Source organism: Microcaecilia unicolor, chromosome 9 (assembly GCF_901765095.1).
Source record: "Microcaecilia unicolor chromosome 9, aMicUni1.1, whole genome shotgun sequence".
In the NCBI taxonomy this organism is placed as follows: Eukaryota; Metazoa; Chordata; class Amphibia; order Gymnophiona; family Siphonopidae; genus Microcaecilia; species Microcaecilia unicolor.
In genome coordinates, this window is record NC_044039.1 from 69,251,996 (window position 1) to 69,278,965 (window position 26,970).

A 26,970-nucleotide genomic window follows, 5' to 3' on the forward strand; every position below is an offset into this window, starting at 1 on the left:
AGAAAAGAAAGACGGAAGTCCAAAAGACAGCCGGCCTGGTTGAAAAGTGAAGTGAAGGAAGCTATTAGGGCTAAAAGAAACACCTTCAGAAAATGGAAGAAGGAACCGTCTGAAAATAACAAGAAGCAGCATAAGGAGTGTCAATGCAAATGCAAGGCGCAGATAAAGAAGGCCAAGAGGGATTACGAAAAAAAGATAGCATTAGAGGCAAAAAAACATAGTAAAAAATTTTTTCGGTATATTAAAAGCAGGAAGCCGGCAAAAGAATCGGTTGGGCCGCTGGATGACCGAGGGGTAAAAGGGGCAATCAAGGAAGACAAAGACGTAGCGGAGAGACTGAATGAATTCTTTGCTTCGGTCTTCACCGAGGAAGATTTGGGTGGGATACCGGTGTCGGAAATGGTATTTCAAGCGGACGAGTCGGAGAAACTTACTGACTTCACGGTAAACCTGGAGGACGTAATGGGGCAGTTCAGCAAACTGAAGAGTTGCAAATCTCCTGGACCGGATGGTATTCATCCTAGAGTACTGATAGAACTGAAAAATGAGCTTGCGGAGCTACTGCTAGTGATATGCAACTTATCCTTAAAATAGAGCGTGGTACCGGAAGATTGCAGGGTGGCCAATGTAACACCGATTTCTAAAATAGGCTCCAGGAGAGATCCGGGAAATTATAGACCGGTGAGTCTGACGTCAGTGCCGGGGAAAATGGTAGAGGCTATTATTAAAAACAAAATTACAGAGCACATCCGAGGACATGGATTACTGAGACCGAGTCAGCACGGCTTTTGTGTGGGGAAATCTTGCCTGACCAATTTACTTCAATTCTTTGAAGGACTAAAAAAAAACATGTGGACAAAGGGGAACCGGTTGATATTGTGTATCTGGATTTCCAAAAGGCGTTTGACAAGGTACCTCATGAAAGGCTACAGAGGAAATTGGAGGGTCATGGGATAGGAGGAAATGTCCTATTGTGGATTAAAAACTGGTTGAAGGATAGGAAACAGAGAGTGGGGTTAAATGGGCAGTATTCACAATGGAGAAGGGTAGTTAGTGGGTTCCTCAGGGGTCTGTGCTAGGACCGCTGCTTTTTAATATATTTATAAATGATTTAGAGATGGGAGTAACTAGCGAGGTAATTAAATTTGCTGATGACACAAAGTTATTCAAAGTTGTTAAATCGCGACAGGACTGGGAGACTGGGCGGCTAAATGGCAGATGACGTTTAATGTGAGCAAGTGCAAGGTGATGCATGTGGGAAAAAAAGAACCCGAATTATAGCTACGTCATGCAAGGTTCCACGTTAGGAGTTACGGACCAAGAAAGGGATCTGGGTGTCGACATCGATAATACACTGAAACTTTCTGCTCAGTGTGCTGCTGCGGCTAGGAAAGCGAATAGAATGTTGGGTATTATTAGGAAAGGTATGGAAAACAGGTGTGAGGATGTTATAATGCCGTTGTATCGCTCCATGGTGCGACCGCACCTTGAGTATTGTGTCAATTCTGGTCTCCGCATCTCAAGAAAGATATAGTAGAATTGAAAAAAGGTGCAGAGAAGGGCGACTAAAATGATAGCGGAGATGGGACGACTTCCCTATGAAGAAAAGATTAAGGAGGCTAGGGCTATTCAGCCTGGAGAAGAGATGGCTGAGGGGAGACATGATAGAGGTATATAAAATAATGAGTGGAGTGGAACAGGTGGATGTGAAGCGTCTGTTCACGCTTTCCAAAAATACTAGGACTAGGGGGCATGCGATGAAACTACAGTGTAGTAAATTTAAAACAAACCGGAGAAAATTTTTCTTCACCCAACGTATAATTAAACTCTGGAATTTGTTGCCGGAGAAAGTAGTGAAGGCGGTTAGCTTAGCAGAGTTTTAAAAGGGGTTGGACGGTTTCCTAAAGGACAAGTCCATAAACCGCTACTAAATGGATTTGGGAAAAATCCACAATTCCAGGAATAACATGTAGATTCCTAGATAAACTGGTTAAGATTGGACGGGATTGGGCAGGAGGAAGTTTAAGTGTGAAGGTTATTAGATGATGGTCAGAGAGGGAAAGATGAGGCAAAGGAATTGGAGGGAGAGCAGTTATAGGCGAAGATAAGATCAAGACAGTGACCGTTTTGGTGAGTGGGGGAAGTGGAGCATAGTTGGAGATTGAAGGAGGATGTTAAGGCGAGAAACTGGGAAATGTAAGAGTTGGAGGGATCATTAGAATGAATGTTAAAGTTGCCAAGGATGAGGGAGGGGGAAGAAGGATCATGAAAGAAGGAAAACCAAGCATCGAATTCGCTGAGAAAGGATGAAAGGGACTTATCAGGGGGACGATAAATAACTGCTATTCGAAGAGGCAAAGGAGTGAATAGGTGGACGGAGTGGACTTCAAAGGAAGAAAAGCTGAGAGACTGAGGTGGCACAAGAGATTGAAATTTGGAAGAGGGTGAGAGTAATAGTCCAACACCACTACCGCGGCCAGCAGGGCGAGGAGTATGGGAGAAGAGATAACCACCATGGCAGAGGGCTGCGACTGAAGCAGAGTCTTCAGGGCAGAGCCAAGTTTCTGTTATGGCGAGCAGATGGAGGCTACGAGAGATAAAAAGGTCATGGATATAGGAAAGTTTGTTGCAGAAAGAGCGGGCATTCCATAGGGCACATGAGAAGGGCAGAGAAGGGGGGGGGGGGAGGAGAGGAATAGAGATGATTCTCTTCTTCCATAAACGGCGCAGTATCCACTTCATTCCCAGATATTCCCTCGGGAGACAACCATGGTTCTTCTCCAGAATTTTCCTCTATAAACACCGAAGAGAAGTAATTGTTTAGCATGTTCGCTTTATCCTCATCACTCTCCACATAGCCATTCTCATTATCTTTCAGTCTTGCAATTCCATTCCTATCTTTTCTCCTTTCTCCAATATATCTGAAAAAGGTCTTGTCATCTCTCTTTACATCTTTAGCCATTTTCTTTTCTGCTTGCGCTTTCACTAGCCGTATTTCCCTGTTCGCTTCTTTGAGTTTAATCCGATAATTCTTTCCATGATCCTCTCGTTGCGTTCTTTTGTATTTCTTGAACAAAGCCTCTTTCGCTCTTATTTTTTCAACTACTTGTTTGGAGAACCATATAGGCTTCCTGTTTCTCTTGTTTTTGTTTACCATATTTATAGCAGCGTTTAGATTTGACTACCGATTTTCCACTTCACCTACGCCTTCCCATGCCAACAGCTCCTTCTTCAGGTATTCCCCCATTTTATCAAAATCAGTACGTCTGAAATCCAGTACTTTGAGTTTTGTGCATCTACTCTCCGCCTTTGCCCTTATATCAAACCATATTGTGTGATGATCACTATTACATAGGTGGGCACCCACCCGGATACTGGAAACACTTCCTCCATTCGTGAGCACTAGATCCAGCACCGACCCTTCCCTTGTGGGCTCCATCACCATTTGTCTGAGCAAGGCACTTCGACAGGTGTCCACAATCTCCGTACTTCTTTCCGATTCTGCAGATGGGACGTTCCAATCCACATCAGACAAGCTGAAGTCTCCTAACAGTAGCACCTCCCCTTTCATACCAATCTTTTGAATATCTTCTATCAGATCCTTGTCTAGCTTCTCTGTTTGTGCCAGAGGTCTGTATATAACCCCTGTGTGCATTGATGTGCTGGTAAATGTTTAACAACAGGCTCTCTCCCCGGTCCACTTCTGCGCCCCCCATCCACCTATGCACCGCCCCCCCCCCCCCAAATTACAGAGCTGGCTATAGCCAGGGAGAAAGCCTGGGGGGGAGCAGCAATGCATTACTCTCTCTAGGACAAAAAAATAAATAAATGCTCCCAGGTTCCAATCTAATTCATGTTTAATGTGGGATAAAATGCCATAAATAAGTAAATAAATACAAACTTTTAATGTTGAGAACCTGATTCTCATAACATGATGTCTGTTTTAGAAGCCCTTTACCAGGAAAAAAAAAATCTCTGTAGTATATCCAAAATGACACAAACCAAATTAGCATACAGACCATGAATTAGGAGAACAGACAGTCTTGCCAACTCTGAAAACCTATCAGGCTTATTATCGAAAGAGAAGGGCGCCCATCTTTCGACACAAATCAGGAGAAGGGTGTCCTTCTCTCAGGGTTGCCCAAATCAGCATAATCGAAAGCCAAATTTGGGCGTCCTCAACTGCTTTCTTTCGCAGGGACGACCAAAGTTCACGGGGGTGTGTTGGCACCGTAGCGAAGGCGGGACTGGGGCGTGATTAAGAGATGGGCATCCTCGGCCGATAATGGAAAAAAGAAGGGCGTCCCTGATGAGCACTTGGCCGACTTTACTTGGTCCATTTTTTCTTGCGACCAAGCCTCAAAAAGGTGCCCAAACTGACCAGATGACCACCAGAGGGAATTGGGGATGACCTCCCCTTACCAACCCCCTCCCACCCTAAAAAAAAAACAAAACATTTTTGCCAACCTCTATGCCAGCCTCAAATGTCATACCCAGGTCCCTGGATCAGTTTTAGTGGGTGCAATGCACTTCAGCCAGGTGAACCCAGGCCCATCCCCCACCTACCTGTCACACTTGTGGTGGTAAATGTGAGCCCTCCAAAACCCACCAAAAACCCACTGTATCCACATGTAGGTGGCCCCCCTTCACCCGTAAGGGCTATGGTAGTGGTGTACAGTTGTGGGGGGTGGGGGGCTCAGCACACAAGGTAAGGGAGCTATGCACCTGGGAGCAATTTCTGAAGTCCACTGCAGTGTCCCCTAGGATGCCCGTTTGATGTCCTGGCATGTCAGGCGGACCAGTGCACTACGAATTCTGGCTCCTCCCACGGCCAAAGGGCTTGGATTTGGTTGTTTTTGAGATGGGCGTCCTCGGTTTCCATTATGGCCGAAAACCGGGGATGACCATCTCTAAGGTCGACCATCTCAACATTTAGATCAACCATCTCTAAGGTCGACCTACATGCTGAGATTTGGGCGTCCCTAACCGTATTATCGAAACGAAAGATGCACGCCCATCTTGTTTTGATAATACGGGTTTCCCCGCCCCTTCGCGGGGCAGTCCTGCGAGGACGCCCTCATGAAATCCTGGGCGCCCCATTCGATTATGCCCCTCAATGTGTTAGCAAAATCTCAGAACCAAACAAACAGATCCCTATTCAGACACTTGGCCTTGCAGTCATACATGTAGAACAGAGATAGCCCCTATTCAAATTCTTCAAAAATTAACCTGAAATCCTAAGAAGTTAGACTCTGCCTGCAGCACAATACCAGAAAAACAGAAAGAAACGCGTTGCTATACATTGCAAAATATGATAACAGATGTAAATTCTCAAAGTGGACATATTCCAAACACTAAAATGAAAATAAAATGATTTTTTTCTGCCTTTGTTGTCTAGTGACTTTGTTTTTCTGATCATGCTGGCCCAGTATCTGATTCTGCTGCTCTCTTAACTCCGTTTCCAGGGCTTCCTTTCCATTTATTTCTTTATTCTCCGCCTTTCTTCTTCATTTCTTGCCCTACATCCATAAGTAAAAGCTGGGTCCTCCGCAGACTTGACTGTCCAGTGGATCCAGCTTCTGTCTATTTTCTCCATCCATGTGCAGTTTTTCTCCTCTCTTCCTTTTCCCTCATCTCCTTCCTCTCTCTTCCCCCCATGTCCAGCATTTCTTCTCTCTCCCTTTCCTCTCCTCCATCCATGTCCAGCATTTCTCATTTCTCCCCTCCATTCATGTTCATCTCACTTCCTCTCTCTTCTGTCCCCTCCATCCACGTCCAGCATTTCTTCTCTCTCTCCCTTCCCCTCCATCCATGTGCATCTCCTTCCTGTCTTCCCTCCCCTCCATCCAAGTCCAGAATTTCTCCTGCCATCCCTCCATCCATGTCCTGAAACTCTCCTCTCCCCCTGTCCTCCCCTCCATCCATCCATGTCCAGCAACCCTCCTCTTCCCTCCCTTCCATCCACCCATGTCCAGCAACTCTCCCCTCTCCTCCATCCACCCATGTCCAGCAACTGTCTTCTCCCCTGCCCTCCATCCATCTATCCATCCATATCCAGCAATTCTCCTCTCTCCCCTGTCCTCCTTCATCCATCCATATCCAGCAATTCTCCTCTCTCCCCTGCTCTCCCCTCCATGTCCAGCAATTTCTCCTCTCTCCCTGGGCCCTGCCCTCCCATCCATGTCCATCGATGGCTTCGATGCTCCTCTCTCCCCTTCCCTCCCACTCCACATGTCCTACCTGCCCACCCTCTTCTCCCTCCAACATCCCTGTTTTTGCTCCTGCCACCCTGCGTGGTTTAAATCTTTGATTTATCTCTGTTGCAGCAGCTGCATCAGTGAAAGCCCTGCCCGTCTCTAGCCTTCCCTTCATTTCCTGTCAGTGTCCTGCCCTCACAGAAAGAGGAAATGACGTCAGAAGAAAGCAGGACACTGATGAGAACAAATGGAAGGCTAGAGACGGGCAGGGCTTTCACTGCGGCTGCTGCGACGGAGGTAAATCAAAGATTTAAACCCCCCAGGACGGCGGGAGGTGAGGTAAGCAGCATGGCTTGTGACGCCCTCCTGCCATGCTTACCTCGCTTACCGCCGGGTTGCGCCACCCCTGGGAGCTGGCTCGCCTGCCAGAACAACCGGCTCACAAGAGTTTTAAAAATTTAACAACCAGCTCTTGCAAGCCGATGCGAGCCGGCTCCAGCACACCACTGCCTGTGTGGATACAGGTTTCATCTGCTCTGTCCAGGACGATCCATAAGCTTCTTTCTTTCTCCAGGCTCCCCGTATTCAGCTGCTCTGATATTGTCTCTCACAAACAGCGCCAGTCCTCCAACTCTTTCGGCCCTCTCTATCCTTCCTAAAAACATTATAGCCCGGTATGGTCACATCACTGAACCACGTCCTCTGTAATAGCAACAATATCCAAATTTTCTTCAACATCAGTCTTGAACCTTTTTACTTAGACCATGAGCATTATTAAGAAGGTTTGGATAATTTCCTAAAATAAAAGTCCACAAGCCATTATTAAGATGGACTTGTGAAAATTCACTACTTATTTCTAGGATACGCAGCATAAAATCTTGTCAGGTACTTGTGACCTGGATTGGCTACAGTTGGAAACAGGATACTGAGCTTGATGGACCTTCGGTCTATCTCAGTATAGCAAAGCTTATGTTCTTATGTTCTAATGTACTTGGATAGTGCTGAGGTAATCTGCCTGGATATTCAGTGGACTATCCGGGTATGTACCGTTGAATATCTGGGTTTGGCCCAGTCAGCGGGAGGTTATCTAGTTAGGAGTTTGCTTCTACCCAGATACTACTCCCTTTCAATATTGACCAATTAGAATTTAGCTCATTCGCCTTCTCAGTAGTAGCTCAAGGCAAGTTACGTTCAGGTATCCTAGGAATTTCTCTGTACTTAGTGCTTAACGTTTCTGTGGCCGTGACCCAATGATCATGACAAATAAAACTGTGACACTTCTCCAGAGGTGCAGAATAAAGATTCACCTATAGAGAGCCGACCCAGATTTCTACCCCTAAAATGGGTTTTGTGACCCCCCATTTTGGGTCCTGACCCACATGTGGAAAGCTCTGCCCTAGAGGGCTTAAATCTGAGGCAATTCAATTCAATTCAGCTCTTATATACCGCTAATATCCCCTGGTTAGGGTTCAGTGTGGTTTATATCCTCTGTGGGACAGAAATTGGTACAGTGTTATAAGTTGGTACAAGTGTTATAAGTTGGTACAAGTTAGGACATTAGGTTAATACAATCTTATTGGTAAGATACAATGTTATTAACACTATGGGATGTGAGAGTGGTTTGTGTTCATATGATAGTTCTATAGTCCGTCAGGGGACCGAAGAGTAGTATTGTTATGTAACAGTCTTTGGGAAGAGGTAAGTTTTTAACCTCTTCCATAAGCTAGGTAGTTAGTCCTCTGATCTCATGGCCAGAGGGAGCGAAGGGGTCTAAAGGGTAGGGATTGTTATGCAGCAGTCTTTGGGAAGAGGTAAGTTTTTAGCTTCTTCCGGAAGCTGAGGTAGTTAGTCAATGGAGGGTTAAGCAACGGAGGGTTAAGTGATTTGCCCAAGGTCACAAGGAACAACAGTGAGATTTAAATTCTGGATTCCCAGTTCTCTGCTCTAACCACAACAATGTGATCTTACCTTCACAAGAGACACCATCAGGCTGAAGCTGGTATCCCATAAAACAGGAACAGACAACACTGGAGCCCGTATCTCTGCACTGCTGTTTGCATGGACCAGCTCCTGAAATAAGAGGAATTAAAATAAAATCAGATCTAAATCAAACCTAGCTCCTCTTATTTTCACACAGTCAGCACTATGCACTGAAATTTAGCAACAAGTTTCTAACCACAACTAGGCCTTCAAGACTGGGACAGCAGGAGTCCTTTATTGGTATGTAACCAGGCACAGGCCGTGTTTCGGCGTACACAACGCCTGCCTCATGGAACCGAGTGTAAAATCAAGGTGGGCGTTTTGCTTTGACTGACAACGTTTCATTGGAGCTACAGCTTTATCGTCAGTGGGGAATCATACACTAGACCTGACATCTGTTTCCACAGAGTCCCCCACCTTGATTTTACACTCGGACCCCTGAGGCAGGCGTTGTGTATGCCAAAAGGACTCCTGCTGTCCCAGTCTTGAAGGCCCAGTTCTGCTTTTGTCTGTTTGCTTACTTGTATATACTGTTTTACCCTCTCTGGTTGCCTTGCAACAAGTTTCTACTCGTATTGAAAGCATGCATATTTAAGGTGTAACATGACACAACTGCCCTATTGTTAGTACTATATCATATTCAACATTGTAAATTTCAATTAATGCAGAAAAAGAAGATAAAAAATGATTTATGGTAACACCACTTCTATGTTATAATTTTTTTAAGCATTTTCCTTATTAATACTGTTTAATAACGTGTTGATAAATTCACAGTTGCATTTCAGATGTCTTAAGGATTAATATTCAGTGAAATTTAACTAGGTAGGAAGGCTCCTACCCAGCTAAATCCCACTGACTAGCCCTAGAGCAGATATTGAGAAACACAATCAGACAATATTGCTAAAAATCTACTCTGACTACATTTTTTGGGCACAAATTAGCGCACGGTAGTCAGTGTTTATAAAAACAATGACCACCGTGGGCTGAATATTGCCCGATTAAATTATACTATAAGGGGGTCATTCTGTAAGGGAACACCTAGTTTTAAGAACAAACAACACATGTAAAAGAGTCAGTATTTTAGTCATTTACATGCTTAAGTAGAATGTATATGACCTCTTATGAAATGGACTGCGGGGTTGGTTTTTGCACGCCATTCATACATTGTACAATTCATAAATGGTGACCAAATGGCCCCTTTCACCATTTTGAGAGGCACTAGACAAGGATGCTCATTATCTCCTTTATTATTTGTGCTCTCCCTAGAACCCTTACTGCACGTCATTAACTACACACCACAAATTACTGGATTAGAAATTTTGGACCATTAGGCACTAGGAACAGAACCTGGCCGATTAAACACACTCAAGCCAGCTATCCACCGATATTCAGCAGGAGATAAACAGCTATCTCCAACTGAATATCCCGGTCAGCGGCTAGCCCAGTCACTGGCTATCACATGACATATCCAGTTACCGCTGATTTTCACCGGCTGACCAATAAATTTTAGCAGCCAGATAGTCCCGCGTAAATAGCCACTAGAACCCAGCCGGTCAGCCGATGAATATCATGTACGTGGTACCAAAAAAAAAACCCTGGAAATTCAATGCTGCTGGTCAGGGTTTATTGCTGGCAATGGGAGTTAGCTGGGGCTATTATGATTACTCTGCTTTATGTTTAAAATTTCTGAATTCTCAATATATCACTTCAGCTTCTACCACAGAAAAAACAGTTTCTCAAAGTTAATGTCACTAACAGTGTATTGTCATGGCACTAAAATTTGGTCCTAGCAACTAAATAACCATTGTACTGCTGCACTGCTGGGAAGTACAACATTATAAGTACATAAGTACATATGTATTGCCATACTGGGACAGACCGAAGGTCCATCAAGCCCAGCATCCAACAGTGGCCAATCCAGGTTACAAGTAATTGGCAAGATCCCAAAACAGTATGATACATTTTATGCTGCTTATCCTAGAAATAAGCAGTGGATTTTTCCCAAGTCCATTTTAATCATGGCTTATGGACTTTTCTTTTAGGAAGCTATCCAAACCTTTTTTTTTTTACTCTGCTAAGCTAACTGCTTTTTACCACATTCTCTGGCAACGAATTTCAAAGTTTAATTACACATGAGAAGAAATATTTTTACCGATTCGTTTTAAATTTTCTACTTTGTAGCTTCATTGCATGCCCCTAGTCCTAGCATTTTTGGAAAGAGTAAACAAGCGATTCACGTCTACCCGTTCCACTCCACTCATTATTTTTATAGACCTCTATCATATCTCCCCTCAGCTGTCTTTTTCTCTAAGCAGAAGAGCACAAGCCGCTTTAGCCTTTCCTCATAGGAAAGTCATCATATCCCCTTTATCATTTCCATCACCCTTCTCTGTACCTTTTCAAATTCTACTATTGGGCTTATTTTCGAAAGAGAAGAACGCCCATCTTTCGACATAAATCGGAAGATGGACGTCCTTCTCACAGGGTCATCCAAATCAGTATAATCGAAAGCCGATTTTGGACGTCCCCAACTGCTTTCCATCTCAGGGATGGCCAAAGTTCAAGGGGGTGTATCGGAGGTGTAGTGAAGGCAGGACTTGGGCGTGCCTAACACTAGAACGCCCTCGACCCATAATCGAAAGAAACAAGGACGTCCCTGACGAACACTTGGACGACTTTACCTGGTCGTGTTTTTCTTAAGACCAAGGCACAAAAAGGTGCCCGAAATTACCAGATGACCACTGGAGAGAATCGGGGATGACCTCCCCTTACTCCCCCAGTGGTCACTAACACCCTCCCACCCTCAAAAAACATCTTTAAAACATTTTTTGTCAGCCTCTGTGCCAGCCTCAGATGTCATACTCAGGTCCATCACAGCAGTGTGCAGGTACCTGGAGCAGTTTTAGTGAGTAAAGTGCACTTCAGGCAGGCGGACCCATCCCCATCCCCCCCCCTCCCCCCCACCTGTTACATTTGTGGAGGAAACAGCAAGCCCTCCAAAACCCACCACAAACCAACTGTACCCACATCTAGGTGCCCACCTTCACCTGTAAAGGCTATGGTAATGGTGTACAGTTGGGGGTAGTGGGTTTTGGGGGGCTCAGCACACAAGGTAAGGGAGCTATGTACCTGGGAGCAATTTGTGAAGTCCACTGCAGTGCCCCCTAGGTTGCCCGGTTGTTGTCCTGCCATGTCAGGGGGACCAGTGCACTACAAATGCTGGCTCCTCCCACAACCAGATGGTTTGCGTTTGGTCGTTTCTGAGATGGACGTCCTTGGTTTTGATTATCGCCGAAAATCAGAAACGAGCAAGTCTAGGGATGACCATCTCTAAGGACGACCACATTTCAGGATTTGGGCGTCCCTGACTGTATTATCGAAACGAAAGATGGACATCCATTTTGTTTCAAAAATACGGGTTTCTCTGCCTCTGGATGGGGACATTTTGTGAGGACGTCCAAATCGAAACGAGGACGTCCCTTTCGATTATGCCCCTCCACATCTTTATTGAGATGCAGTGACTAGAACTACACACAATATTTGAGGTGTGGTCGCACCATGAAGTGATACAAAGTCATTATAACATCCTCATTTTTGTTTTCCATTCCTTTCCTAATAATACCTATTATTCCATTTGCTTTCTTAGCCGCTGCCGCACACTGAGCAGAGGGTTTGAACGTATCATCAATGATGATGCCCAGATCCCTTTCCTGGTTGGTGACTCTTAATGTGGAACCTTGCACTATGTAACTATAGTTCAGGTTCCTCTTTCCCACATGCATCACTTTGCACTTGCTCACATTAAACGTCATCTGCCATTTAGATGCCCAGTCTCGTAAGGTCCTCTTGTAATTTTTCACAATCCGATTGTGATTTAACAATTTTGAATAACTTTGCGTAATCAGCAAATTTAATTACCTCACTAGTTACTCCCATCTCTAGATCATTTATAAATATGTTAAAAAGCAGCGGTCCCAGAAGATCCATGCAGAACCCCACTATCTCCCCTTCTCCATTGAGAATACTGACCATTTACCCCTACTCTAATAAAGATGGCCACTATCTAATGGTCGTGGAGTAACTGGCTCCACAGACCCGGGCCAGTAAATTAGGAATAAATTAGGTATAAAAACCAACTGGGAACGGAGTCCAACCCCCAATCGGACCCCAGACAAACCAGCGAAGCAACAGCCGATTCTGTCGGGCCTGATCAATGGTCTTGTCCGAGAACCGAGTGACCTCGTGGTCACCCTTTCCGGTGAGATCGAGGCCGGATCGCAGATTGCAAGCCGGACCGTAGGAGCCACTAAGCAGAACCGGTAAGAGAACAGCAAACGGAGGTAAGCAGCAATGGCAGTGACAATCGGAATTAGCGGCAAAAGAGCCCGTTGTGGCCCCGAAACAGGGAGAGGCAGTTGCACCTCTCCCCAAGGGGGACCCAATGAGGCCCACACATCCAGCCTTACTTCCCGCTCGCCTGCCTCCCACCCCACGCTGCAAGAAGTGTCTGAAACTCCCTTACCTCCCACCCCGCACAAGAAAGGAGTCTGAGCCTCTCCATACCTTCCACCCGGTGCCCCGACAGACAGCTGAACCCACATACCTCATCCCGCTCAGTTGGAAGATCCCGACTCGCACCCGGCATGCCTCCTTTCTGTCCGCGCGCTGACGCGAGAGGGCAGCGGATACCGTGGAGCCGGATCCAGCACAGATCCTTCATAAGGCGGAGGCTGGTGTCTTGCAAGGGAATCCAGAGAAAGGCATCCGGAATCGGCGTGAGTCTGGCCGACGGCGGCTCAACGAAAGGAGCAACGGCAGCAGCAACAAGAACAGAAGGATTACAACAGTCTAACTTGGCAATAATCACCAATGACGACCACGCGGGGCAGTGGGAAACCGAGATCAACTAGAAAGCTTCACTGCTAGCAATAGTCTAGATAGGCTCACTTCCACTCAGTCTACAAAACCTCCCAAAAACTGCCACATTTCAGACTTACTGTTGCTCTGAGTGAACACCAATGAGGGCTGCACGGGGAACAGGAAACAGAGATCAACCAATTGGCTCCGTTGCTCACTATGGATTGACCGGCCCACTTCCCTGCCTACAACGGACTTCCATTTCCTTGCTCACAATGGACAAAAGAGAACGCTAGATCCCGCTAACACACCAATCCCGCCAATCTTCAACGCTGAATACAACAACAGTCAAAACTATTGAATAGATACCGTAATGAACATCGCCAAACTGATCCTAGCAAACTACTTCTTATCCCTGATGTACCTAACAATGACCACCCCACTCACAGAATTCAGCAACATACCCAAACTATCTAACAACCGAAAAATGACTAGACAAACCGCATTACATCAAATCAACAGTGACCAAAATAACGAAAGAGAACCAATAAACCTACAACCTCAACAACAAGAAAAGAAAGGTCAAAATAAAACCACACAAACCAAAAAACAGCAACTAACAAAAGTCCATATAATGCCAAAAGTAGAAGATCCATACCAGAAAATTCAAATCGGATACATCAATGCCAGATCCATAGTAAACAAAACAACAATTATAACAGACTGGATCACTTCAGAGAAACTCAATCTACTTTTCATTACTGAAAACCTGGATCCATGATCAGAAAGACTCTATCATCTTATGTCCCCCAGGTTATAAAATCACCCACTGGACCAGAAAAAAAAAGAGGAGGTGGCATAGCGCTTATATACCAATCTCATCTCACGATTGAAACCACAGCAGAATCTATAACTACCCACCTCGAAATAGCCTCAATCAGAATTCACCATAAAACCCTGATCGACCACCTAAATTGCATCCTATTCTATAGACCACCATGCAACTGGAACAAAAGCCAAATGGACTTTATGGACTTCGTTTCAAATATATGTATATCCAACTCCAATACACTAGTACTAGGAGACACTAACTTCCACCTTGAAGACCCAAGCTCAACCAACGCACAAGAATGCAAGGACTTCCTTCAGTCTTGTGACCTTACATGGCCACACATGCAAACAACCCACGCAAAGGGTCATACACTAGACCTCATCTCATACAAGCTATCCACTGATCAGAACTTAACCATAACACAAACTGGATGGGCAGAAACACCATGGACTGACCATTACAAACTAAATTTATCCCTAAAATGGCGAAAAAGGGGCCCTCTCCACACACAAGAACATACAACTTACACCACGAGAGGCCAGATAGACCCGACTACTTTCTGGCAACAGATTTACAAAGACAACTGGACAGCACAACGGAACCCTATCTTACCTCTCAGATTGGGACAAAAGATGCAGACACATACTAGACGAAATAGCACCATTACAAACAAGAACCTCACGCAGACACAACTCAATACCATGGTTCAACGAAGAACTGAAAAAACACAATCTAGGAAACTGGAATCTGCATGGAAAAAATAAAAGACGAACACACACTCAACGCATGGAAACAATTACAAAGAAATACAATACGCAATAAGACAGACCAAAAGATCGTACTATAAAACTAAAATTGGGCCGGACTACAAAAACACGAAGAAATATATAACCTCGTGAACAAAACTACTAGACACCACGCCAGTCACCTCAACCAATACCAACATCCTATCTGCTGAAAACCCTGCTAAATATTTCAATGAAAAAATCGTAAACCTACGCAAAACTCTACCTCAGAACAACACGGACATAGAAAACTTCATAAATGGTCTAGACCTAACCCCTGGCGAATACCCTGCTGACCGAATATGGTCAAACTTCGCACTCCTCAGCACCAACACAGTTACTCAGGCGATCAAAAAATACTCCAACACCCACTGTCAAATGGACACCTGCCCCAGCTACCTACTACAATCCGCCCCTCACCGTTTCATAACAGATCTCACTTCCCACTTAAACTTCATGCTCCAACAGGGTAAATACCCTGAAGAAAAAGGCAATATCCTGCTCACCCCAATACCAAAAGACACCAAGAAAAAGACAAACGACATTACCAACTACCGTCTAGTAGCATCTATCCCATTAATAGTCAAACTAATGGAAGGACTGGTGACCAAACAACTCAATGACTACATAAACAAATTCGATATATTACACGAGTCACAATCAGGGATCTGACCCCTACACAGCACTGAAACAGTACTACTCACTCTTCTAACCAGGTTCAAGCAGGAAATAGCAGTAGGCAAGAGCATTCTCCTCCTCCAATTTGACATGTCAAGTACGTTCGACATGGTCAACCATAACATACTGCTAAGAATCCTAGAATATTTCGTAAGCAGTGGGAATACTCTCAATTGGATCAAGGGTTTTCTAACCACAAGAGCATATCAAGTAAAATCAAAAACAAACATATCGTCACCATGGAAACTAGAATGTGGAGTACCACAATCACCGATCCTTTTCAACCTCATGATGACCCCACTAGCCAAGACCTTATCCACCCAAGGCCTTAACCCATTTATCTATGTGATGATGTTACATTATACATCCCCTACAAACATGACCTAGCAGAAATCACCAACGAAATCAAGCTCATGAATTCATGGGCAAATGCATTCCAACTCGGGGGCGCTAGTGAGCTATTGACAGAAATGGACGCCTGATTTTATGTCTCCTGCCAATATCCTGTCAATGATATTCAAGTGTGTATCACTGCAAAGCACTGTAATGCAGAATACTCTATTAACATAATTAATTTACGGAGGTCACGTGACGCTATGTACCGGAGAAGTCGAGGTTAGACGAGCTCCAGGTACCTCCTTGTAATTCCCTTTGAAATAACTTCTGGAAAAAACGGAGTGAACCAAATCTGCTGGCGGAAAGCTGATACAATAAGATCGGCGGCCGGAAAAGAAATTGTAAGCAATTATGACATCTAAATCTTTAAAAAAAGATAAAGAAAAAAGTAAAGCAATGGAAGACAAAATGGCCGCCCCACCGAGCCCGCCAACTTCAGCGGTCGGGTCGGCGTGGGCAGCGGAGATTGTGGGAGAGGTGACGACGGCGATGGAGGCTATTCTAGATAAAAACTGGACAGTTTAAATTCAAAACTGGAGGGCTTACAAAAACATATGGCGCAAATAAGTCAAGATCTGATAGCGCATCAACAACGGACGGGAGCCCTGGAAGATCGTACAGATATTATAGAAGAAAAATATAAAAAAACTTCAAAAACTGGTAGAAGACCAGGTTGAGAAACTAGAGGATCTAGAAAATAGATCGCGACGAAACAACCTGCGCTTCGTGGGGCTACCCGAGGATATTAGAGATAAAGACTTACGGACTTTTCTAGAAACATGGCTGGTGGAAGAGTTAAAGCTGAACACAGATCTAGGCCCGTTACAAATTGAAGAGCACATCGCATGGGGATGCAAAGAGCGGGAGAGAACAGACCCAGAATAATTATTTGCCGTTTCCTGAACTTTGTTCAAAAAACAGCGATATTACAAGCTATCAGAGGAGGAATGGCTCTTAAATATAACAACCATAAAATCCTTTGCTTCCAGGACTATTCGGCGGCAGTTGCGATGAAGAGAAGGAATTTCTCGCCCATATGCTCTCAATTAATTCAGCGAAAGATCAAGTTTGCCTTGCTGTACCCGGCGAAATTAAGGGTAACCCACCAATCAATGACAAAAACTTATGAATCACCACAAGAAGCGCAAGATTTTGTAAAACAATTACTGCAATCGGGAGATGACTAACGCAACGGAAAACGCTGACGGTATTGGAAATTATGCAAGTTGGAACTGTTTCATCGCATGGAAAACAGCGGACAAGATTAGATACATGAAAAGCTGAAGACCCGGGACTGGTGAACTTTAAATAACAAATGGAGGAGGTAACAGATTGGTTGATTAATCAAACGCCAGGAGGGAAAATCATAATCAGTAAAAGTTGCGAACTAAGAGTATATATGAATAACTGCTGATATGTGGGGAACAATTGAGATAAAGGAGATTGGTGTTAACACGTATGCATTCCGTTGAAGTCACTGAAAAACGAGACTAATATAAGTTTGGGGGAAACAGTAAAATTGTTTGAAAAGATGTAAGAAAAAGTTTAGACAGTTCACAAAAATCGGATATAAATGTAAGAGGTTATATGGGGAATTTGTAAACTTTAAAAACTTGGGGAAAAGGGAAATATAGCAATATGAAAAATCTTATAGGTATAATGTATGTACAAAAGAATTGGATTAAGGAACAGGGAATAACAAGGGGGGGGTCAGACGTGACTAAATTCCTTGGGGGGGAATAGTATGGATAAGAAATGGGGAGGGGAAGGGGAGAAGAGGGAAGAGGAGGGGAATTATAAGGGAGGGAGGCAAAGATCATTAGAGAAGGGAAACAAGGGGGGAAAATATGAACATTACAGAGATAAGGAGAAATTGGAATATAACTACTTACAGCATATAAAAGACACTGGGGGAGGTCATGAGCTGGGGTGGCCTTTCCCGAATGACAAAAGATTTCTGTGGCTAATAGGTTGTTATAATGTATTATAAATGATAAAGATTGTAACATGGAATGTAGGTGGCATTGGTTCACCCATTAAGAGGTCAAAATTTTGAAATATTTGCAAAGAATACATGCTGACATAGCTCTGTTACAAGAAACTCATCTCTCAGATGCAGAACATGAAAAACTGGCTAGATGGTGGGTGGGAAAATGTGTAGCCTCACCAGCTAAAGGGAAAAAGGGAGGGGTAGCCATACTAATTAGGAAAGGGCTGGTAACTGATCTAGATGATGTGATTAAAGATCAAGAAGGGAGGTATGTGTTTGGCAAGGCGATAATAGCAAGACAGCGGGTATTAATAGGCAGTATATATGCACCAAATCAATTTGAGGCTCAATTTTATAAAAATCTAATTGACATACTAGCGAAAATAGACCCTATCCCATTAATATTAGGAGGGGATTTTAACATGATATGTGACCCTGAATTGGATAAATCTCATCCTCCTCCCAATCTAAGACATGAGCCCTCAAGAGGATTGCCCAATCTTTGTACGGTATTGGACCTGCTAAATGTGTGGAGAGTATTACATCTCAGGAACGGGATTATACACATTTATCAAGGGCACATAATACCCAGGCAAGAATAGATTATATACTGATGTCGCGGGTCATTGTTGGAAGGGATTAGAGAACAAAAATAGGTCCCTATGCTATTTCAGATCATGCAGAAGTATGGGTAAATTGGCAACCAAAGGGAATGGAAAAGAAAATGAGTTGGTGGTCCTTTCCGAGTTATTTAACCAAAGATCCAGATTTAAAGAGGGGCTTCTGGCTAAGTGGGCCGAATACAAAAGTATTAACGAATATTCAGTGGAGAGTGCCTCTTCTTACTGGGAAGCAGCCAAGGCGGTTCTGAGAGGAGAGATGATCAGTTATGTTAGTCATTACAAAAAAGCTAGGGATAAGGAAATTTTGAGATTAGAGGCCCAGATCCATAATCTGAGGAAAAGGTTTGGAGAAAATCCAAATGTAAACATCAGAGAAGAACTTCTAGGGGCACAGGTGACCTTAAACTCATTGATTCATGAACGTGAGGTTAAATCACAAATTTATCATAAATTTCAGTTATATAAATTTGGGGGTAAGGGTGGAAAAATGATGGCGAGACTTATAGCTAGAAAACAAGCCTCCCGCATAGTAACAGCTTTGAAAGATCAGACAGGTAAATTGTGTCATACTGATACAGAAATCAGAAACATATTCAAAAATTTTTACCAGCAGTTGTATGCAGAAAAGGATAACTCGGAACTAGATAGTAATTTATATCTAGATAATCTGGATTCTCCGAGTCTGTCGGAAGATGAGAGAAAGCAGCTCAATGACCCTATAACTAGTGATGAGGTGGGATGGGCAATTGGAAGTAGTAAATCAGGAAAAACCCCCGGGCCAGATGGCTTGAAAATAGAATTCTATAAATTGATGGGAGACATTATTCTGGTACCAATGATGGAAGCCTATAACGAATGGGTGGAGAAAAGGTCGGTACCAGACCAACTGAATGTAGCCCGTATTATTTTAATCCCAAAACCTAAGAGAGATGTCACCTTACCTGAATCTTATAGACCCATATCATTATTAAATTGCGAAGTAAAATATTTGCAAAAATATAGCAAATAGAATGAGTCGGTGTTACCGTCACTGGTGCATGAAGCGCAGGTGGGGTTGTTAGAGGCCGAACTGTATCTAAGAATCTGAGACGGATTCTAGTCTCTTTAGAACAGATGGATAGAATACATAAGCCGGGATTGATGGTGAGCTTTGACGCGGAAAAGGCTTTTGACCGTGTGAGATGGAAGTTTTTGTTCCCAGTAATGGAAAAAATATGGATTTGATGGATGGGTCCTAGGAGCGGTTAAATCACTTTATTGTTTCACCAACAGCGAATGTGATGGTGAATGGTAAATGCTCAGAAAAGGTGAAGATAGAAAGAGGAAACTCGTCAAGGCTGCCCCATGTCACCACTACTGTTTGCATTATATTTAGATCCATTGATAAGAGAGATATATTCTAATGCAGAAATTCAAGGGGTATCCTTAGGTAAGGGGAATTCAAAGTGGCGGCATTTGCAGATGATTTATTAGTAGTGATTACGAGGCCAGAGACATCGCTACCAGCTTTATTAGAAGCATTTCAAGAATTTGGGGACTTCTCTGGTCTCAAGTTGAATCTGGAAAAGTCAGAGGCACTGGCGACTGATGAAAAGATACATAGAGACTGGTCGGGGATATTCCCCTTGAAATGGGCAGAGGGCCATTTCCGTTACTTGGGAATTTTGATTTCAACGAAGACTAGGGATATCTATAAACTTAATATAAAACAACTACTGAAGCACACTAAACAGCAGTTAGAAAAATGGGAAATACTACCATTGTCACTGATTGGGCGTGTGGGACTAATACGTATGGTAATTTTGCCGCGTTGGTTATACGTCATGCAAACCCTCCCACTTAGACTGTTGAACAAGGATTGGACAAAATTTTATAGAATGGTGATGAGATTTTGTTGGGCAAATAAAAAGGCGAAAATGAAATACCAGCTGCTATGGGGGAATTGGTCACAAGGGGGAATAGGCCTACCGAATATGAAGTTATACAATATGGCATGTTTGTTGAGACATATTAGAGATTGGCTCTTTGACTCAGACAGCTACACTCCACTGGAGCTAGAAAGGGCATTTTATGCGCCATACCACCTAATATCATTGCTACAAGTAGAGAGATCCCTGATCCCGAGTTATCTGCGTCGAAGCTTGTTGCTAGATCCGCTGCGTGAGGCGTGGAGATTTTTAGGGAAAATTATAGGAGTAAATACCACAGTGACAGAATTAATGACCATTAGGGGGAACCCTAGATTTCGGTCAGGCTTGGAGAATCCAGTGTTTAAAAGATGGGAGGAAAGAGGAATAGTATATTTGAAGGATATAATAGGTGCAGAAGGGAAGATAAAGCCGCGGGAACAAATAATGAGTAATGAATTGATACAATGGGGGGATACCTTCGCATATTGTCAACTGAAACATTTTATAAATTCTGTAAACGGGGAGGAATTGAGACAAAAATCAGGGTACAAATTGAAACTATTCTTTGAGGAAATTTCGGACAATGAACCATCAATCTCTGGAATGTACAAGGTATTAGGGACTACAGGGATGCTCAAAGACAGGAAGGCGATCAAAGAACGATGGGAGAAAGACTTAGGAAGACCCCTCACCAGTTGGGACATTAACAGACAAGTGAGGGGTATTGCAAATTTAGTTAGTGGAGCCCAATATCGGGAATGTGCATTTCGAGTAATTCATAGAGCCTATTTTACGCAGGTCCAGCTAGCAAAGATTGGAGGAATACAGAACGCAATATGTTTGAGATGTAAAAGTGCAGAAAATTCACTCTACCATGCATTTTGGAGTTGTGCAGCTATTAAAGGTTTTTGGTCCAGAGTGGCTAATTATCTGTCTAACCTGCTGTCTTGTGAAATAATACCAACTCCTGAACAGATGTTGCTAGATGTCCATGGGTCATTTAGAGGGAAATCCTCTGAGGAAACCTTATTTTTTCGTAAGGGATGTCTGTTAGCAAAGAAATGTATACTTCAAAACTGGACTTCGGAAGTTGTACCAGAATTTTGGCATTGGCGGAACATGATACATCAACTTCTGATGTGGGAGGCAAGAGAAGCCAAGGGTTCCCCGAAACGAAAGAACCAGTTTTTGAAAATCTGGGGAAAATATATAAATACCCTTTCAGCAAAAAGTAAAAGCTTGGTGCTTAATGTGCTGTAGACATTATATTGAATCTGTGGTTGGTTCAGTTTTTCCTTGAGAAAATTGTGTACTAGTCGGGGGGAGGGAGGAAATAGGAGGGTTAATTAGGGGGGGAAGGAATACTAAGGGATGGGAGGAAGGGGGAAGGGAGGGGGGAAAGGGGGGAAAAGGTATAAATAGTGAAAACAAAAGGTCAAATATGCCGAGGTAGTAGCCAAGAAAGGAATTATTTGATTGAAACTGCATATTGAATGTAAGATGTTGATAAAAATGTGTATTGTTTTCAATAAAAACCGTTGAAATATAACATAATTAATTTACAATGACTAATCTAAATGCCTTCTGTTACAGCTTAATTATTCACGATATACATCGATTTCCTTTGCTACATTCATGTCAAATATCAAAACCAACAACGGAACTCTGCATTACCTCTGTGCCTGGATCTAAAAGAACAAAGTTTGATCCTCCGACTCCAGAAAAAATGGCGCCGGGAAAACCCACGAGCGCGCTAACAGAGTCAGTTTTAGAGAAACTATGAGCTCTCCGTGATCTCTCTTTGAGACATTATGAGACAACCTGTGAATTGAAAACAGAAATCATAAGTATAAACAACTCGATGTCAGCATTTCAAATCCGTATCGAGGAACTAGAGAAAAAGTCTGACCTTGCAGCTTTACAAATCACAAAGATACAAGATGCGACAGTAGCTAACTTTAAAAAGCTTGAGCTTGAAATTGAGGACTTAGCTAACAGGTCCAGACGAAGTAACATCAGGATCCTAGGTTTTAAAGAAGGCATTGAAGGCAACAACATGCTGGACTTTCTAAGCAAATGGATACCCTCCATCTTGCGTATTAACTTTGAGCCTCTGCTAGAGTTCAAACGGGCGCACCACGTGCCTTCATCCAGGAAATTAAATCAATCTCACCCCAGGCCTATAGTGGCAACGCTTTTAAGATTCCAGCACGCATTGCAGATCCTGACTACTGCATGCTCTCATCCTGTTCTAAGCATCAATGGTAAATCTGTTTTGATTGTTCCTGATTTAGCCAAAACAACGGCCAGGAAAAGGAAAGCATTCCTCGAGAAGAGACCAAAGCTGAAATCACTCGGAGCAAGATTTGGTCTGCAGTACCCTGCCCGAATGACGGTCACACTGCATAATGTCACCAAAACATTCTACTCTCCTAAGCAACTTCAAACGTACTTAGATCAGCTAAATCTCAACTCGATGACATGAAATTACAATTTCATGTCTGTCGATTTCAGATACATGAGGTAACTATATTATGAAGCCTTCCTACTACTACTACTACTATTTAAAATTTCTAAAGCGCTATCAGGGTTGCGCAGCGCTGTACACCAGTTTCTAAGCGTAGTCAAATCTGTCAATGATATTCAAATGTGTATCACTGCAAAGCACTGTAATGCAGAATACTCTATTAACATAATTAATTTACAATGACTAATCTAAATGCCTTCTGTTACAGCTTAATTATTCACCTTCTCCCTGAGGCTACTTCACCTCAATGCATTTGCAGCTTCAAAATAAAAGAAACTCGATGTCTTAAGACTCTGCATTTAGTTTCTTAATGCTTAATCGCTACTATTATTCTAATGTGATTGCCTCATCACTGTTAATGTAAACTCAAGGAGATCTCTCTTAACCTTTATGTTAACTCTATTTGTCAAGATGTTCACAATTTGCAATACTGTGAAGTTTTTTTTTTTTTTTTTGGGGGGGGGGGGGGTTAATTCTAGCCATCAGATATGGGTTAAACTGTTAATGATACTTAATTCACAAGTTCATAAGTATTTAGTTTTAGCCAGTGCTAGAATTGAAATGTTAGCCAGTTTGTTGGCAGGTCTGTTCAGTATAAAACTCCTGTTTTCCCCTTTCTCTGTCACAGGCATTAGCACCACATTAATACAACTTATCTTACAATGACTGAGCTAGGTTTTTCACAGCTCTCTATGTCTTTTTGTTTTTTTCTGCATGGGAAGGAATATTAAATATTTTGTACCTACCACTGTATGAAAGTGATCAAAATGCTCACTAACAGTACTTATGCTCTGTATCAGCCACCATAACCAGTAACACATCCTCCAATACAGCTCTAAAATTTGTCTCTTGGAACGTCAATGGTCTTAAACATCCTGTCAAATGTAAAGAAGTATTTATGCACCTTAAAAAAACTTAAACCCTTCATAATCTTTTTACAGGAAACTCATATTAACAACCTAAGTAAGTTAACTACTTCCTATAAATGGATGGTACAATCCATAGATGCTCCTTCAGTGGGTAGACGTAATGGAGTTTCCATACTTTTGCATAAAGATCTTCAATATAAAATTCTTGAACAATTAGTTGACACAGAAGGACGCTGGATGATTGTTAAAATAGAAATTTCTTCACAAAAATTACTAATGGTGAATATCCATGCACCTAACAGTGACACACCTGAATTCTTTCACACACTGTCCCAATCTCCTCTTTTGCCTTAGTCCCCATAATTATGGCCGGTGATTTCAATCTTCCCCTCGATCCTTGGTTAGACTGAAGTGCACACACATCTAAACACACATCCAAAGCTGCCACTGAACTCCAATCCTCAATCTCTCAATTAAACTTAATTGATCATTGGAAAACTAAATATCCAGAAACGAGAGACTACACACATTTCTCCCCACCACACAACAGTTTCTCCAGAATAGATTATTTCCTTTTATCTTCCTCAATGCTTTCATCAGTACAAGAAACTAATATATGTCCAACTGTAATTTCTGACCATGCTCCAATCACACTAAACCTTTCTATATACCAAAATTCAAACACCAAATCTCCCTTATGGCGTATGAATGCTAGCCTTCTATCCGATCCAAAAATTAAACAAAGGATAAATGACTTTATTAACGAATTTTTTCAAACAAATTCAGATTCCTCAATTTCTCCACTTACAGTGTGGGAAGCCTTCAAAGCCACTCTGAGAGGTGAGATGATCTCTATAGCAACGTTAAAAAAAAAAGAACAAAGTGCCTTGCTTGTAAAGTTAGAAAAACAAATTAAGGAAAGTGAGGGCAACTTTCATTCCACACAAAACCGAAAATACTTAACAGAACTATATCAACTCAAATATCAATATAATAGAATAGTTAGTGAATCAGCTACTCAGGAAATCTTTCAAGCTAAATCACACTACTATAATGGAAATAATAAAAGTGGTAAGATTCTAGCTAATTATCTTAAACATAAAAGAACTAAAATTCATATACCATCTATAAAAAAACAATCAAAACAAGGTAGTTACCTCACCAACTGATATACTGAAATCGTTTCATCAGTACTATGACACCCTATATATATATATATATATATATATATATATATATATATATATATATATATATATATATATATATATATATATATATGAGGCAGATGAAGACTGCACAAAAGCCCAAAACTTCCTTGCACATCTTAAACATCCACAATGGTCTGAACTAGATAAAGAAAATATGTCAAAAACATACAACATAAAAGAATTTCTTCAAGCACTCAAAGATCTCCCCTCTCACAAAGCACCAGGCCCTGTGGAATTTTACAAAATATTTCACAACTCTCTTTCTACCATCCTACTCCATTTGTATAACTAGTAAAAAAAGGCCCGTTTCTGAGACCAATGAAACGGGCGCTAGTATGGTTTTCATTGGTAGTGTGTATGTTTGAGAGTGTGTGTGTGTGAGAGTGACTGTGTGAGAGACTGAGTGAATGTGCGAGTGTGTGTGACATAGAGTGAGGCTGTCTGTGTGAGAGTGTGTGTGTAAGAATGAGAGTGTGTGTGTGAGAAAGAATGGGAGTGTGCGTTTGATATATATAGACTTTGTGTGTGAGTGAGTGATTGATTGAGGGAGAGAGTGTGTGTGTTTGAAAGAGTGTGTGTGTGTTTCTGTGTATGTGTGAGTGTTTTAAGCAGGTGGTGCATTTCCCTCCTCCTACCATGCCCCTCTTCTTCCACCTCCTCTCTCCGCCCCAGTCACCCTCCAAGTTCCAGGCCAACCTCCCCACCTCAGAGTGAGTGTATGTGTTTGAAAGAGTGTGTGTGTGTGTATATGTGTGAGTGTTTTAAGCATTCCCCTTCCCCTTCTGTGCTCCTCTTCCTCCCCCTCTGCTCACCGTCAACTTTCCAGTCTGCCCTCCCTCCCTCCCCCCTGCCCCCCTCTTCACCCCAAGCCCTCCTCCCTCCCTGTTCTTTGCTCCCAGGCACTGAATGCAGCATTCAGGCATTGATTGTGTGCTCTGCTGCTGCTGCTCCTCTCTCCTCTTTCTGTCCCCGTAGAAGCGCAGGTACCAGGAAGTTGTTTTGAACTTGCTGTTCCTGCACTTCAGGGCCAGTGAGAGGAGAGATGAGTGGCTGCAGAGCAGACAGCCAATGGCTGAAGGCTGCCTGCGTTTCTGGTTTTTTTGTTTGTTTTTAAGATAAGCGGCAATCTTTGAGGGGGGAGGGTGGATTTGGGAAGCGGCGACCTCAGGGGGTGGGGTTGAGAGGGGAAGTGGCAAACTCGGGGGGGGGGTGGAGTTTGAAAGAGGCGATCTTGGGGGGGGGTGCATAGCACAGGGGAAGCAGCGACCTCGCTCGCGGGCGGATGGAGAGGGGAAGCGTCGAACTGGGGGGGGTGGAGAATGGAAGAGGCGATCTTGGGAGGGGTGGAGAGGGGAAGCGGCGACCTCGTGGGCGAGTGGAGAGGGCGGGGAAGCTGCGTACTTGGGGGGGTGGAGAGAGGAGGTAACGAACCTCATGGGGAGTGGAAACAGAGCTGAGCTTCCTTGATTCATCGAGTGTGTTTGCTCCGCCCTCGACGTCATCACGTTGTGACGCGAGGGCAGGGCAGACACTGAAGGCCAAACCGGATATCTCGGGCACCTCAAGTTCCGGCTTGAGGTTCATTCGAACGTTGGAGGTGCCTTTTATATATATAGATATTATCGATCCCACAAATATTGCCACAAGTAGATTTTCTGAAGCTATTATCACAGTAATCCTTAAACCTAGCAAAGATCCACAATTAATACAGAATTACAAGCCTATATCACTCCTTAACACAGATTACAAGATTTATGCAAAATTAATTGCAAACAGATTAAAGGAAATAATTAGTAAAGTTATATCTCCAAATCAAATAGGTTTCATGCCTAACAGACTAATATCAGACAATACTAGGTTATTTTTTCACCTACAACAGGCCTCAAAGAATCAAGATTGTCCTACTGTCGCAATGTCGTTAGATGCAGAAAAGGCATTCGACAGAGTAGAATGGCGATATTTATTCCAAACTTTAAAATGGTTTGGGGCGTCTTCAGATTTTATAAATAAGATCAAAGTCCTTTATACTTGTCCCACTGCCAAAATAAATGCCAATAATCATTTATCTGAGAATATATAATGTTACAAAGAGGTACGAGACAAGGCTGCCCTTAT

General features: G+C 43.0%; 1 protein-coding gene across 5 annotated transcripts in view; it reads right to left on the reverse strand.

Annotated features, from left to right (window-relative positions):
* The window catches only part of FBLN1 (fibulin 1), a 1,130,965-nt gene that overhangs the window by 783,164 nt on the left and 320,831 nt on the right, over nucleotides 1-26,970 (reverse strand). For all 5 annotated transcript variants that reach the window (XR_003943425.1, XR_003943426.1, XR_003943427.1 and 2 more), the window contains exon 6: nucleotides 8,166-8,267. Coding sequence is in view for 1 of the 5 variants with exons in the window: in XM_030215291.1 (XP_030071151.1) it covers nucleotides 8,166-8,267 (102 nt within the window). In the remaining 4 variants the exon portion in view is untranslated. The remainder of the gene's footprint in view (nucleotides 1-8,165; nucleotides 8,268-26,970) is intronic.